General features: G+C 43.1%; 1 protein-coding gene across 6 annotated transcripts in view; it reads left to right on the forward strand.

Moving 5' to 3' along the window:
* The first annotated feature begins 103 nt into the window (after positions 1 to 103).
* The window catches only part of wdfy4 (WDFY family member 4), a 142274-nt gene continuing 125202 nt past the window's right edge, over positions 104 to 17175 (forward strand). For 4 of the 6 annotated variants that reach the window (XM_061910250.1, XM_061910254.1, XM_061910255.1 and 1 more), the window contains exons 1-5: positions 3168 to 3315; positions 3385 to 3542; positions 8714 to 8968; positions 14215 to 14326; positions 14536 to 14645. In XM_061910250.1, coding sequence (XP_061766234.1) covers positions 3522 to 3542; positions 8714 to 8968; positions 14215 to 14326; positions 14536 to 14645 — 498 coding nt within the window. In that variant the 5' untranslated portion in view covers positions 3168 to 3315; positions 3385 to 3521. Of the gene's footprint in view, positions 213 to 3167; positions 3316 to 3384; positions 3543 to 8713; positions 8969 to 14214; positions 14327 to 14535; positions 14646 to 17175 lie in introns of those variants that run through there. The other 2 variants (XM_061910252.1, XM_061910251.1) reach the window with 2 other exon arrangements.

Consider the following 17175-nt stretch of genomic DNA (forward strand, 5'->3'; position numbering starts at 1 on the left):
TCGATAAGGAGCGGTATATGATGTTTCCCATTGTGGGATAAATACATTAAATGTCTATCCTACATCATATATTCCTGTAGGTGGCGGTAATGCGCTTCAACACGTGTTTCGCTGCCATCTAATTTAGCCAGACACGTTTAAGCTAAGTAGCTGACAGCAACATGGCATTTAAACAACCGGAGCAACTATTTCATACAGTTACAGCAAATGAGGTAAAATATAAACACATTGCTCCACATACTGTAACTTTTAAAAATCCTGAAAGTGGAACGATACATATAGACAATGTAGGACTCTCGCACATGCAGGTGACGTATGGTTTGTCGTCGTCATAAAATATCGCCGCATCGGGAAATAATTGCTTATGCTCCGGATTTTCTTTTTATAATTGCTGTACACACTAAAAAACACCCAACTATGACGACTACTTTAAAAAAAAAAAAGTTTTACTTTGCGTCTTCGAAAGCCTTTTGTGGTTTTTGGCTATTTTAAAGATGATAGTACTATAGCGTTGGACCGCTAGATGGCACTGTTGGTCCTGTTTGTGACGTTCACTTACCTCTTCATTGTGGGATTTCATACAAAGGATGCTGATAAGAGGGTGGGATACTGTTATATTTTTTAGGTAGATTATTTGAAGAGGGGGGAAAACATCTTGGGAATTCGGTGTTCTTGTTGTATACGGTATAGCCCCTTCAAATGTTTGTACTCTGTTATTAAGGCTACTTTGCCCTACACTGGTCTATCTGATTCCCTACGTATGGTTTGTCACCTCATCGGGAGATAATTGCTTATGCTCCGGATTTTATTTTTATAATTGCTGTGCAATCTTAAAAAAATGACCCAACTATGACGACTACTTAAAAAAAAAAAGTTTGACTTTAATTGCGTCTTCGAAAGCCTTTTGTGGTTTTTGGCTATTTTTAGGCTGAAAGTACTATAGCGTTCGCCCGCTAGATGGCACTGTTGGTCATGTTTGTGACGTTCACTTACCTCCTCATTGTGGGATTTCATAAATAGGATGCTGGTAGAGGGTGGGACGCTGATATAATTTTAGATTGATTATTTGAAGAAAGGGCAAAACATCCTGGGAATTTGGTGTTATTTTTTTATACGGTACAGCCCCTCCAAATGGTGAAACTTCGTTATTAAGGCTAAAGGCCTACTAAAATGAGATGTTTTTATTTAAACGGGGACAGCAGGTCCATTCTATGTGTCATACTTGATCATTTCGCGATATTGCCATATTTTTGCTGAAAGGATTTAGTAGAGAACATCGACGATAAAGTTCGCAACTTTTGGTCGCTAATAAAAAAAGCCTTGCCTGTACCGGAACTAGCAGACGATGTGCGCGTGACGTCACGGGTTGTGGAGCTCCTCACATCCTCACATTGTTTACAATCATGGCCACCAGCAGCAAGAGCGATTCGGACCGAGAAAGCTACGTTTTCCCCATTAATTTGAGCGAGGATTAAATATTCGTGGATGAGGAAAGTGAGAGTGAAAGACTAGAAGAAAAAAAAACTAGACGGTAGAGCGATTCAGATGTTATTAGACAAATTTACTACAATAATTCTGGAAAACCCCTTATCTGCTAATTGTGTTACTAGTGTTTTAGTGAGATTATATGGTCATACCTGTGCAACCTGAAGGTCGGAGGGGTGTGGCCACGGGTATGGTGACCCCCAGTGTCTCCGAGGGAAGCCATGTTTCTTGACGAGGCGAAGTCAGCCGATGCTTCCTTCACGTTGGAAGCATCCGATGGTCGGGGGCGGCCAGTGGGAGGAGGCAAGAGAGTTTGCAGCTGCCTCTTTGACAGGTGCAGGTGGAACGACGCAAGCTCTCCGGTCATGTCTACGGTAAGAGCCGAGTTATTACCACCATTTTCTCACCGAAACCTACCGGTTGGTAGGGAACCATGTTCGCTTGACCGCTCTGTTCCATAGTAGAGCTTCACCGTCATCTTTCGGGAATGTAAACAAGGAAACACCGCCTGTGTTTGTGTTGCTAAAGGCGGCCGCAATACACCGCTTTCCACTTACATCTTTCTTCTTTGACGTCTCCATTATTCATTGAACAAATTGCAAAAGATTCAGCAACACAGATGTCCGGAATACTGTGTAATTATGCGATGAAAAGAGACGACTTATCGCTGTGAACGGTGCTGGACCTAAATGTTCTCTACAATGCGCACGCGTCATCATACCGCGACGTTTTAGCATGATGAAATTTTAAATTGCAATTTAGTAAACTAAAAAGGCCGTATTGGCATGTGTTGCAATGTTAATATTTCATCATTGATATATAAACTATCAGACTGCGTGGTCGGTAGTAGTGGGTTTCAGTAGGCCTTAAGGCTACTTTACAGGTGCCCTACACTGGCCTATCTGATTCCTAACAGGAGACATATGGTTTGTCACCGTCAAAAAATGTCGCCTCATTGGGAAATAATTGATTATGCTCCGGATTTATTTTTATAATTTCTGTACAACCTAAAAAAATCACCCAACTATGACAACTATTTAAAAAAAAAAGTTTTACTTTGCATCTTCTAAAGCCTTTTGTGGTTTTTGGCTATTTTTATGCTGATAATATTGATAATACTATAGCGTTGGCCCACTAGATGGCACTGTTGGTCATGTTTGTGACGTTCACTTACCTTTTCATTGTGGGATTTCATAAACAGAATGCTGATAAGAGGATGGGATGCTGCTATATATTTAGGTAGATTATTTGAAGAGAGGGGAAAACATCCTGGGAATAGGGTGTGCTTGTTTTATACAGTATGCTTGTACTCTAGCTGTTGTTATGGCTAAGGCTACTTTACCGGTGCCCTACACTGGCCTATATCAGTGGTCCCCAACCAATGGGCCATGGCCCGGTCGATTGGTACCGAGCCGCAGAAGAATTTTTTAATGAATTTTTATTTAAAAAAAAAAAAAAACGTTTTTGTATTTTTTATTAAATAAACATAAAAAACACAAGATACACTTACAATTAGTGCACCAACCCAAAAAAACTCCCTTGTTCATGACAAAAACCTCCCTTTTTCATGACAAAAAAATCTGTGTATATTCCAGTCATGTATTTCATGTATCTTCCCAGCAGTTCTAGTCACAACTTCAGAACATGTATCTAATATACTTTAATTGGAAGCTACATGGTGATCATTATGAGTCATATAATATCAGGCAGCCTCGTACAACTCTATAAAAAGCAATAAGAGTGGGAGGGCCTCATCCAAACAGCCCAACAGCACATTTTCACTTCTGCTTCTCTGGGGAAGTAAGAAGGCACATGACTTGATCAGCTAATGTGAGTAACTCTGCTTGTTCAAAGTTCACTCTACTTGCTGCAGATTAGTGAGGGCGGGCTCTTTTACAGCAGCACGACACAGTAAGCGGCAGTCATGGCTTTGCAGGTCTGCGCTTGCCTTTGCTCCTGACATGGGAACGTGGACGGAGTAGGAACTCATCTGGAGCTCCACAAGACACTTCACACAGCTCTGTTAAGACGCACACATGGCTCTCCCACTGACGAAGGTAAGACATTTCTCGGATTGTGCACGTGGACAGCTGAAGGAAATGTGTTCACACACACACACACACACACACACACACACACACACACACACACACACACACTGGAACAGAAGCTTCTCACATGAGAGATGTTAAAGAATCAGTGCATATGTGAGGAATGTGAGCTGCCTTTATAGTCCATCACCACTATAAGTAAATCACATGTCTGTTAAAGGCCTACTGATATGAGATTTTCTTATTTAAACGGGGATATCAGGTCCATTCTATGTGTCATACTTGATCATTTCGTGATATTGCCATATTTTTGCTGAAAGGATTTGGTAGAGAACATCGGGGATAACGTTCGCAACTTTTGGTCGCTAATAAAAAAGCCTTGCCTGTACCGGAAGTAGCAGACGATGTGCGCATGACGTCACTGGTTGTAGGGTTCCTCACATTCTCACATTGTTTACAATCATGGCCACCCGCAGCTAGAGCGATTCGGACCGAGAAAGCGACAATTTCCCCATTAATGTGAGCGAGGATGAAAGATTCGTGGATGAGGATAGTGATAGTGAAGGACTAGAAGAAGAAAAAAAAAGACAAGGGCAGTGGGAGCGATTATAGATGTTATTAGACACATTTACTAGGATAATTCTGGAAAATCCCTTATCTGTTTATTGTGTTACTAGTGTTTTAGTGGGGCTTCACGGTGGCAGAGGGGTTAGTGCGTCTGCCTCACAATACGAAGGTCCTGCAGTCCTGGGTTCAAATCCAGGCTCGGGATCTTTCTGTGTGGAGTTTGCATGTTCTCCCCGTGAATGCGTGGGTTCCCTCCGGGTACTCCGGCTTCCTCCCACTTCCAAAGACATGCACCTGGGGATAGGTTGATTGGCAACACTAAATTGGCCCTAGTGTGTGAATGTGAGTGTGAATGTTGTCTGTCTATCGGTGTTGGCACTGCGATGAGGTGGCGACTTGTCCAGGGTGTACCCCGCCTTCCGCCCGATTGTAGCTGAGATAGGCGCCAGCGCCCCCGCGACCCCAAAAGGGAATAAGCGGTAGAAAATGGATGGATGGATAGTGTTTTAGTGAGATTATATAGTCATACCTGAGAGTCGGAGGGGTGTGGTGACCGCCAGTGTCTCTGAGGGAGCCAAGACAGTCGCAGATGCCTCTTTGACAGCTGCAGGAGGAACGACACAAGCTCCACTCATGTTTACGGTAAGAGCCGACTTATTACCACAATTTTCTCACCGAAACCTGCCGGTTGACATGTGGTAAAGAACCGTGTTCGCTTGACCGCTCTGTTCCATATTAAAGCTTCACAACAAAAAAAGAAACACCGGCTGTGTTTGTGTTGCTACAGCCGGCTGCAATACACCGCTTTCCACCAACATCTTTCTTATTTGTAGTCTCCATTATTAATTGAACAAATTGCAAAAGATTCAGCTACACAGATGTCCAGAATACTGTGTAATTATGCGATAAAAACAGACTACTCTTATTTGTGATCGGCTAAAATTGCAATTTAGTCAACTAAAAAGGTTGTATTGGCATGTGTTGCAATGTTAATATTTCATCATTGATATATAAACTATCAGACTGCGTGGTCGGTAGTAGTGGGTTTCAGTAGGCCTTTAACAGAAAAGGATCTGAGTGAAAACTTTATCGCAGGCTGGGGTCGAAATTTTCGGTTGATTAGGTTTGAAAAAAATGTATATATTTTTAATAATCCCGCAGTTTTACCACAAATGTGAATGTCTTTAAATAGACTCCCCCAAAAAATCTGACACACTGTAGTGTAGTTTAGAAATGGCAATGGGATGGCAACTGTATGGTTTTTGCATTGAGCACATAACTCTGGTGCGTTCAAGGAACCTTGATTAGTGTTCGAAACAGCGGCGTTACAGTTGTTAAAGACAAGAGAGGTTTAAAATTCCCGGAGAAGCTTTACTATGGCTCAGAGCGGTCAAGCAAACATGGTTCTCGACCACTTGTCAACCGGCAGGTTTCGGTGAGAAAATTGTGGTAAAAAGTCGCCTCTTACCGGAAATCTGCGGAGCTTGCGCCGTGCATGCAGCTGCCGTGACTTCACTCAGAGACTGGCGTCAACACACCCGTGGACTCACCCTTCCGACTATCAGGTACTATTTAACTCACTAAAACACTAGCAACACAATAGAAAGATAAGGTATTTGCCTCATTATCCTAGTAAATGTGTCTAAAAACATCTGAATCGCTCCCAATGCAATCGCCTTTTTTTTTTAACTTTATTTTTTTTTTTTTTATTTCTTTCTAGACCTTCGCTATCAATATCTTCAGCCACGAATCTTTCGTCCTCGCTCAAATTAATGGGGAAATTGTCGCTTTCTCGGTCCGAATAGTGAGGAACCCTCACACCGGTGACGTCATCGTCTGCTACTTCCAGTAAAGGGCAAAGCTTTTTTATTAGCGACCAAAAGTTGCAAACTTTATCGTCGATGATCTCTACTAAATCCTTTCAGCAAAAATATGGCAATATCGCGAAATGATCAAGTATGACACATAGAATGGACCTGTTATCCCTGTTTAAATAAGAAAATCTCATTTCAGAAGGCTTTGAAATATCCATCCATCCATTTACTACCGCTTGTCCCTTTTGCGGTCGTGGGGGGGGAGCCTATTTCAGCTGCATTCGGGCGAAAGGTGTGGTACATCCTGGACAAGTCGCCACCTCATCACACGCAGTCATGGGAAGAATATGCAAACTCCTCACAGAAAGATCCCGAGCCCGCCATTGAACTCAGGACTACTCAGAACCTTCGTATTGTGAGGCACATACATAAATATAAATTGATATAAGAATAATAATGATGTTTTATTATTATCCACTGATGAAAATTCTACACAAATTAGCTAATCTCTGCCGTACTCTATAAAAACTACTTCGCATGACTTATTGATTTTGTTATTTTGTTATTTTGTCGTTATATTCATGTTAGCATTTACGATAGCTAGTGATTAGCGCTCTAGTTTCTCTATGCTGTGTCATTTGAATATCTTAGTATTGCGAAAAATCAGCACCTCCTAGTCCGAGTGCATGGTTCTCGCCCGGAAAAGGGTGGAGTGCCATCTCTGGGTTGGGGAAGAGATCCTGCCCCAAGTGGAGGAGTTCAAGTACCTGGGAGTCTTGTTCACGAGTGAGGGAAAAGTGGATCGTGAGATCGACAGGTGGATCGGTGCGGCGTCTTCAGTAATGCGGACGTTGTATCGATCCGTTGTGGTGAAGAAGGAGCTGAGCCGGAAGGCAAAGCTCTCAATTTACCGGTCGATCTACGTTCCCATCCTCACATATGGTCATGAGCTCTGATTAGCGCTCTAGTTTTCAGCTATCAATTTGCGGCAAGCAATTAGCCCACCAGATGCCAGCTAGCTAGAGATTATCAGCGCTCTGTTGTGTTATTTGAATATCTTAGTATTGCACAATAAGAAGTTACCTTGAGGACCTGTTCAATTTAAAATACAATTTTATACGGGTTGGGTGTCCCCGCTCCATCTCTTTATCAATTTTGGGGGTGCTTGACCTGGAAAAGGTTGAAGACCCCTGCTCTAAATGACAACACATGATGCTACCAAACCAATACTAGTTGAGGCTAGGAAATGACTGAAAATGTATTCAATTTGATGATTGGGGTGATTAAACATGACATTTGTGTTCCAACTATCGTGGGATCACACTCCTCAGCCTTCCCGGTAAGGTTTATTCAGGTGTACTGGAGAGGAGGCTACGCCGGATAGTTGAAACTCGGATTCAGGAGGAACAGTGTGGTTTTCGTCCTGGTCGTGGAACTGTGGACCAGCTCTATACTCTCGGCAGGGTTCTTGAGGGTGCATGGGAGTTTGCCCAACCAGTCTACATGTGCTTTGTGGACTTGGAGAAGGCATTCGACCGTGTCCCTCGGGAAGTCCTGTGGGGAGTGCTCAGAGAGTATGGGGTATCGGACTGTCTTATTATGGCAGTCCGATCCCTGTATGATCAGTGTCAGAGCTTGGTCCGAATTGCTGGCAGTAAGTCGGACACGTTTCCAGTGAGGGTGTCCTTTGTCACCGATTCTGTTCATAACTTTTATGGACAGAATTTCTAGGCGCAGTCAAGGCGTTGAGGGGTTCCGGTTTGGTGACCGCAGGATTAGGTCTCTGCTTTTTGCAGATGATGTGGTCCTGATGGCTTCATCTGGCCGGGATCTTCAGCTCTCACTGGATCGGTTCGCAGCCGAGTGTGAAGCGGCCGGAATGAGAATCAGCACCTCCAAATCCGAGTCAATGGTTCTCTCCCGGAAAAGGGTGGAGTGCCATCTCCGGGTTGGGGAGGAGACCCTGCCCCAAGTGGAGGAGTTCAAGTACCTAGGAGTCTTGTTCACGAGTGGGGGAAGAGTGGATCGTAAGATCGACAGGCAGATCGGTGCGGCGTCTTCAGTAATGCGGACGTTGTACCGATCTGTTGTGGTGAAGAAGGAGCTGAGCCGGAAGGCAAAGCTCTCAATTTACTGGTCGATCTACGTTCCCATCCTCACCTATGGTCATGAGCTTTGGGTCATGACCGAAAGGATAAGATCACGGGTACAAGCGGCCGAAATGAGTTTCCTCCGCCGTGTGGCGGGGCTCTCCCTTAGAGATAGGGTGAGAAGCTCTGTCATCCGGGAGGAACTCAAAGTAAAGCCGCTGCTCCTCCACATCGAGAGGAGCCAGATGAGGTGGTTCGGGCATCTGGTCAGGATGCCACCCGAACGCCTCCCGAGGGAGGTGTTTAGGGCACGTCCAACCGGTAGGAGGCCTCGGGGAAGACCCAGGACACGTTGGGAAGACTATGTCTCCCGGCTGGCCTGGGAACGCCTCGGGATCCCCCGGGAAGAGCTAGACGAAGTGGCTGGGGAGAGGGAAGTCTGGGCTTCCCTGCTTAGGCTGCTGCCCCCGCGACCCGACCTCGGATAAACGGAAGAAGATGGATGGATGGATTTACGGTCATTTTGTGCTTCCACGTGCCTTAATCACAACTCATTGAGTGACTTTAAAAAAAACCAACCTGTTTACATGGCGTCTTGGGTAGCACATAAATTTGTACAAAGTGAAGTGTTTAAAATGGAGATGAATTCTCTAATTAGATGCGAGTGGCTGCGGATTTCTAAACGTTGTCTTTGTCTCCCCTCCAGGATGAAAGCATAAAAGGGGAGAGGATCAATAAAGAAACGGGGGAGCTGAGTGCTTCGGGGGAGTTGTCCGTCTCTTTGGAGTTGGACAAGAAGAAAGGAGAAGCCTCATCAGACCCTCTGCTTTCCGAGTTGCTCCAAGAACACCTCCAAGAACTTGAGACTCAACAATGCTCAAGTTTGACCCACAATGGGGACTCTATCCCTTTAGGGCAAAGGTGGGAGTGTCTGGTCAGAGTCCTGCCGCTCTTTATACAGGTACGGCAACTCTTTCTTCAATCTTCTTTATCTTGAATCAGACTCTGTCAATATGGAAAGTAAAGCTTCGGTTTGTGAAGTGAATTACTGTATATTTATATAGCGCTTTTCTCTAGTGACTCAAAGCACTTTTACATAGTGAAACCCAATATCTAAGTTAAATTTAAACCAGTGTGGGTGGCACTGGGAGCAGGTGGGTAAAGTGTCTTGCCCAAGGATACAACGGCAGTGACAAGGATGGTGGAAGCGGGGATCGAACATGCAACCCTCAAGTTGCTGGCACGACCACTCTACCAACCGAGCTATAGCGCCCCAGTTTGTGGACATAACCGCAAAGGTGGATGGGACAAGTCAGGATCCTGGGAAGGTTTGGGATAACAGGAGGTGGCATAGCTCGGTTGGTAGAGTGGCCGTGCCAGCAACTTGAGGGTTGCAGGTTCGATTCCCGTTTCCGCCATTCTAGTCACTGCCGTTGTGTCCTTGGGCAAGGCACTTTACCCACCTGCTCCCAGTGCCACCCACACTGGTTTAAATGTAACTTCGATATTGGGTTTCACTATGTAAAGCGCTTTGAGTCACTAGAGAAAAGCGCTATATAAATATAATTCACTTCACTTCATTCAGATGTTTGCCGTTGAATAATGTCAATGTCCTCTGTGGATTCATCTCGACTGTTAGCTCAGCTGTCGCATGAAATTCAAAAGCCTCTGGTATTGTTTTTAAAGAAGTGTGTAGATACAGTCGTGGTCAAAAGTTTACATACGCTTGTAAAGAACATAATGTCATGGCTGTCTTGAGTTTCCAATAATTTCTATAACTCTTTTTTTTTTTTGATAGAGTGATTGGAGCACATACTTGTTGGTCACAAAAAACATTCATGAAGTTTGGTTCTTTTAGGAATTTAATGTGGGTTTATTAAAAATGTGACCAAAACTGCTGGGTCAAAAGTATACATACAGCAATGTTAATATTTGCTTACATGCCCCTTGGCAAGTTTCACTGCAATAAGGCGCTTTTGGTAGCCATCCACAAGCTTCGGCTTGAATTTTTGACCACTCCTCTTGACAAAATTGGTGCAGTTCAGCTAAATTTGTTGGTTTGCTGACATGGAGTTGTTTCTTCAGCATTGTCCACACGTCAGGACTTTGGGAAGGCCATTGTAAAACCTCAATTCTAGCCTGATTTAGCCATTCGGATACCACTTTGACGTGTTTGGGGTCATTGTCCTGTTGGAGCACCCAACTGCGCCCAAGACTCAAACTCGGTGCTTGATAATTTTAGGTTGTCCCGAAGAATTTGGAAAAATCATACTTTTTCATTGTCCCATTTACTCTCTGTGAAGCACCAGTTCCATTGGCAGTAAAATCTGACCACAGAACTTTCCTCCAGAAGGTCTTATCTTTGTCCATATGATGTCGGATGAAACAAAAATTGAGCTGTTTGGCCACAATACCCAGCAATATGTTTTGAGGTGAAAAGGTGAGGCCTTTAATCCCCGGAACACCACACCTACTGTCAAGCATGGTGGTGGTAGTATTATGCTTTGGACATGTATATATATACATATATATATATATATATATATATATATATATATATATATATATATATATATATATATATATATATATATATGCCACCCGGGCATAATCTTTTAACCCAATGTGGCCACGAGCCAAAACCTGTGATTGGCTGGGGACTTGTCCAGAGTGTAAACCACCTCTCACCTATGATCCAATGTAAAAAAAAAAAAAGATTATTTTGTGGATTTTTCAACTTCCTAATCAATACTAAACTGTATTAAATCTGCATCCGGATTTCAAAGTTCTAATGTGCTTTATCTGCAATGGCATGACCCTTCAGGGATTTACCGCTACATAAGACCAGCACATTCATTGAAATGCCATATCCTCTTAAGCCTGTGAAAAGAGAACATAGTGCCTTACTGGTTACTTAGAACGTGCTTTAGCTGCAGCTCTGGCACCTGTAAACAAGGCACCATTGTTTGGTTTCATTTTGTGACGTGTGCTAGAAATGTTAATCCAATGAATTGAATTAAAGGCAATTGTCTATAGCAGGGCTCCCCAAACTTTTTGACTCTGGGGGCTTGGGTTAAAGCAATTTGGCCGGGGGGCAGGGCTGCATGTGTGTATTATATACTGTGTGTGTGTGTGTGTGTGTGTGTGTGTGTGTGTGTGTGTTGTGTGTGTGTGTGTGTTAGTATGTGTGTGTATGTATGTATATATATATATATATATATATATATATATATATATATATATATATATATATATATATATGTATATGTATATGTATATGTATATATATATATATATGTATATGTATATGTATATGTATATATATATATATATATATATATATGTATATGTATATGTCTTGATTGGATTATCCAGAGAATAGTGCTCGATACCGTGGTAGAGCGCAATATGTAGGTGTGGGAAAAATCACAAGACTACTTCATCTCTACAGAACTGTTTCATGAGGGGTTCCCTCAATCATCAGGAGATTTTAATGGAAGCATTCACATACAATGGTTTATATAGGGCACAGAGTGGGTGGGTACAGGCAGGCGTAGGGGCGTGGTGATTGGCTCATGTGTTACCTAGGAGGTGTTTCCGTCTGTGGCGGCATGTTGAAATGATTTCACTGCGCTTGTTGAGGGATGATAGATCTGTATGATATATAATAAACAGTTTCTCTTTTAAGCATAGGTTGCATCTTTTATTACCACTGTTGTAAGGTGTGCTGGATGCAAGAATTTGCCATGTTATTGAATATTCAACATTATTGTCTTTAAGGTTCCAAATGTGTTTGCTGAGTTCTGTAGAATTCCGCAAAGTCTGGTTTCTAAAGGAGGCGTTGTGATTATTCCATCTGGTTTTAAACGCTCCTTCGGTTAATCCTACGTACGTGTCGGATGTGTTAATATCCTTGCGTGTTACCTTTGCTTGGTAAACGACTGATGTCTGTAAGCACCCTCCGTTGAGAGGGCGATCAGGTTTCTTGCGACAGTTACATTCCTTATTGGTTTCAGAGTCGTTTAGTCTGGGGGTAGGCAGTCCTTTTGCAATTGCTTTGTTGTGGTTTGAAATGATTTGTTGTATGTTATTCATACAGCTGTAGCTCAATTTAATGTTGTTCTTGTTGAATATTTTTCTTAGGGTGTTGCCTTTGGGGAAGTGTTTGTCAATCAGAGTGAGGAACTTGCGGCCGATGTTGGTTGAGACGTCTTTGCTGAATGGCGGATTGTACCAGATGATGTTGTTTCGTTTTCTGCTCTTTTTTGGTTGGTTTCCTGGAGTGGGTTCATAGGTGAGGGTGAAGTTGTATCCGCTTTCATCAAATGCTTTCTGGTACGGGGGGGTTGCTTGGTCGAATTCAGCTTTGCTAGATGACAGCATCGATAGCCTTTTATTAATTCCGGTAGGTATTCTTTTCGTGGTGGTGGGTGGGTGGCTGCTGTCATGGTGCACGTATTGGAGTGTTGTGTTGGGTTTCGTGAATGGTTGGTAGCTGTTATTTCTCAGGTTGAAAGTGACGTCGAGGAAGTTGACGGTTTGCTTGTTGGCTTCAATCGTGATCCGTAGGCCGTTTTCTTTGAAGATTTGGCATATGCGCTTCTTGGTGTTCTCGCTGCTCCTTGGCGAGGCGCGGCACACTGCCAGTCCGTCATCACGGTAAATACCTAGGTTCAGGTTGAGGCTAGCAAGCTGGGAGAGGAGGAAACTCCCGACGAGTTCGCACGTTTCTGCTCCGTCAAAACTCCCCATAGTAACGTCAAATGTTGAATTGTTCTTTTTTTGCCATGGTGTACTGTTGTGGATGAGTATGGAGTTCTTTGCGTGGATGATGATGTTTCTTTCGTTGCCTGTGATTGAGTCGTAGTCCGAGGCGAAGTTTAGTGCTTGGGTCAGTAGGTCTTGCGTGACGGAAGGGTAAAATTCTTCGAGGTCGAAGGAGATAAAGTTGTGTTGTTGTTTGTCTTGGATGTTGTTAAACCATTTGATTACTGCTGCTGTATTTCTCCATTGGTTGAGTGGTGTTTTGTCCTTGACAAGCTGAAAAATGACACGGAGCGCATCAAGAAAGTAAGCAACCTCATCATAGCCGCCGATAAAACCACAAACTTCTACAGAATGTACATACCAGAACATAACTCTTTACTGGACAAAAGCATCACCAAATCATACAAAAAAGCGCAAGAAGAACACGGAGTTGGAATATAATTACAACACTTTATGGACATATTTATATAATATTTACATATTTATATAATATGTAACTACAAGCTCCATTCACAGACAGAGTCCCATTGCTTTTATGAGCGGTCGAGCGAGTCAAAAGCCGGCAAAAAATATATATATATAATAATATATATAATATAAATATTATCATTTTTAATTTTTAATTTTTTTTATTTGTGGCGGCCGTAATTCTTTCGTGGCGGGCCGCTACAAATAAATGAATGTGTGGGAAACCCTGGCATGTATGTATGCATGCATGTACAGTGGGGCAAAAAAGTACTTAGTCAGCCACCGATTGTGCGAGTTCTCCCACTTAAAATGATGACAGAGGTCTGTAATTTTCATCATAGGTACACTTCAACTGTGAGAGACAGAATGTGAAAAAAAATCCAGGAATTCACATTGCAGGAATTTTAAAGAATTTATTTGTAAATTATGGTGGAAAATAAGTATTTGGTCAACCATTCAAAGCTCTCACTGATGGAAGGAGGTTTTGGCTCAAAATCTCACGATACATGGCCCCATTCATTCTTTCCTTAAAACGTCTCAATCGTCCTGTCCCCTTAGCAGAAAAACAGCCCCAAAGCATGATGTTTCCACCCCCATGCTTCACAGTAGGTCTGGTGTTCTTGGGATGCAACTCAGTATTCTTCTTTCTCCAAACACGACGAGTTGAGTTTATACCAAAAAGTTCTATTTTGGTTTCATCTTTCCGAGCGCGATGATGTCACATTATCGATGGTAAAATGCATTTTTAGACAATATAATTAGCCTGAGCGGCTAGGATACACCAACAGTAACAAGCGGTAGAAAATGGATTACAAAGGACGGATTTAAAAAAATAATAATTAAAAAAAAAAAAAACGTGTTTATACATATATTTTTTTAACTTGGGATTTCCTTAACTTGGGCCGGAGTTTGGGCACCCCTCGTCTATAGTGTATGTTCAATCCAATTCATCAATATTGTCTGTCATGGCAGGTGTGTGATGAAGGTGGAGGGCTTGAGGGTTTGGACTTGAAGGTACTTGCAGCTGTGACCGCAGACACCGTCATCTGTAACATCCACAACAGGCTGGCAGAAAGACCTGCAGGTAGTAACTGACCCTCCCTCATGTTATCACAAGCGGTCCAGCTTTGCTGATTTCAGGGACTTTCTACGTCTCTTTTTACTTCTGCTTTTTATAATGTACTGTGTCTCTTTTCCAGAAGACTTTCGCATCCTTCATGTTCCTCAGAATAGAAAGCAGCATGCTTCCTTGTGAAGAAACGTGAACTAACTTATGTTAACTAATGTTTGCAGAAGATGCTCGCGAGGAGGTTGTTCGATTCTTCCAACCAGAAGACGACCAGGCCAAGTGTCCAGGATGGCTGTTGCTTAAATCTCTGTTGCTCCTAACCGCTGATAGTTCTGTGAGTTTATTAGGTTCCTGTTTGCGCTGTCACGTCATCTGACGGTCATCGTTTAGGGAAGAGAAAGTACCTGGACACTTAGTCACAGTTACCCAATATAATGGCATCCAATCTCCAAATTGCTCTATTTCCTTTACATGCTGTGGCTTTGAAGATATTATAACAATGCTGACAGGAAGCATTTAGGGCTTTCATTACAAGCACTGCATAACAAGTCCAAAAAAGTCACACTACTACAAATTATAACAACAATAACATTGCTAAATCAACCTATCAAAGTGATATGTTTTTGGCACAGTTATTGTATTGAATGTCATTTGATTTTTGTGGGCACTGCATGTATTAGCATGTTAGCAATAGCACTCATATCTAAAAAAAAAAAATAGAACAATGCATAGCTTTTCGGAGTTATTAAAGGCCTACTGAAATGAGATTTTCTTATTTAAATGGGGATAGCAGGTCCATTTTATGTGTCATAATTCATAATTTCGCGATATTGCCATATTTTTGCTGAAGGGATTTAGTAGAGAACATCGACGATAAAGTTCGCAACTTTTGGTCGCTAATAAGAAAGCCTTGCCTTTACCGAAAGTAGCAGACGATGTGCACTAGACGTCACCGGTGTGAGGGGTCCTCACATCCTCACATTGTTTATAATGTGAGCCACCAGCAGCAAGAGCTATTTGGACCGAGAAAGCGATGATTTCCCCATTAATTTGAGCGAGGATAAAAGATTCGTGGATGAGGAAAGTTAGAGTAAAGCAAAAAAAAAAAGGAAAGAAAAGAAAAAGCGACGGTTCCAGGCGGCGGCAGTGGGACAGTCCATCCATCCATTTTCTACCGCTTATTCCCTTTTGGGGCAGCGGGGGGTGCTGGCGCCTATCTCAGCTACAATCGGGCGGAAGGCGGGGTACACCCTGGACAAGTCGCCACCTCATCGCAGGGCCAACACAGATAGACAGACAACATTCACACTCACATTCACACACTAGGGACCATTTAGTGTTGCCAATCAACCTATCCCCAGGTGCATGTCTTTGGAAGTGGGAGGAAACCGGAGTACCCGGAGGGAACCCACGCATTCACGGAGAGAACATGCAAACTCCACACAGAAAGATCCGGAGCCTGAATTTGAACCCAGGACTGCAGGAACTTCGTATTGTGAGGCAGACGCACTAACCCCTCTTCCACCGTGAAGCCCGCAGTGGGACAGTTTCAGATGTAATTAGACACATTTATTAGGATAATTCTGGAAGATCCCTTATCTGCTTATTGTTTTAATAGTGTTTTAGTGAGATTGTAAAGTCATACCTGAAAGTCGGATGGCTGCGGTGAACGCCAGTGTCTCTGAGACAAGCCAATGCCGGAGCCAAGATCACAGCTGCCTTTTTGAGGTGCAGGATGAAGTCGCACAATCCACTGAAGTCTCCGCTAAGAGCTGACTTAATATCACAATTTTCCCCTCCAAAAACTTGCTTGTTGACGTAGAGAAACATGTTCGCTTGACCGCTCTGTGTTAAAGCTTCACAACAAACAAAGAAACACCGGCTGTGTCTCGATGCTAAAGGCAGCTGCAATCCACCGCTTTCCACCCACAGCATTGTATTTTATAGTCTCCATTATTAATTGAACAAATTGCAAAAGATTCAGCAACACAGAGGTCCAAATTACTGTGTAATTATGCGATGAAAAGAGACGACTTTTAGCCGTGTGTGGTGCTGGGTTAATATGTCAATCAATCAATCAATCAATCAATGTTTACTTATATAGCCCTAAATCACTAGTGTCTCAAAGGGCTGTACAAACCACTACGACATCCTCGGTAGGCCCACATAAGGGCAAGGAAAACTCACACCCAGTGGGACATCGGTGACAATGATTACTATGAGAACCTTGGAGAGGAGGAAAGCAATGGATATCGGGCGGGTCTAACATGATACTGTGAAAGTTCAATCTATAATGGATCCAACACAGTCGCAAGAGTCCAGTCCAAAGCGGATCCAACACAGCAGCGAGAGTCCCGTTCACAGTGGAGCCAGCAGGAAACCATCCCAAGCGGGGCGGATCAGCAGCGCAGAGATGTCCCCAGCCGATACACAGGCAAGCAGTACATGGCCACCGGATCGGACCGGACCCCCTCCACAAGGGAGAGTGGGACATAGAAAAAAAAGAAAAGAAACGGCAGATCAACTGGTCTAAAAAGGGAGTCTATTTAAAGGCTAGAGTATACAAATGAGTTTTAAGGTGAGACTTAAATGCTTCTACTGAGGTGGCATCTCGAACTGTTACCGGGAGGGCATTCCAGAGTACTGGAGCCCGAACGGAAAACGCTCTATAGCCCGCAGACTTTTTTTGGGCTTTAGGAATCACTAATAAGCCGGAGTCCTTTGAACGCAGATTTCTTGCCGGGACATATGGTACAATACAATCGGCAAGATAGGATGGAGCTAGACCGTGTAGTATTTTATAGGTAAGTAGTAAAACCTTAAAGTCACATCTTAAGTGCACAGGAAGCCAGTGCAGGTGAGCC

The sequence above is a fragment of the Nerophis ophidion genome, linkage group LG09, assembly GCF_033978795.1.
Source record: "Nerophis ophidion isolate RoL-2023_Sa linkage group LG09, RoL_Noph_v1.0, whole genome shotgun sequence".
NCBI lineage: Eukaryota > Metazoa > Chordata > Actinopteri > Syngnathiformes > Syngnathidae > Nerophis > Nerophis ophidion.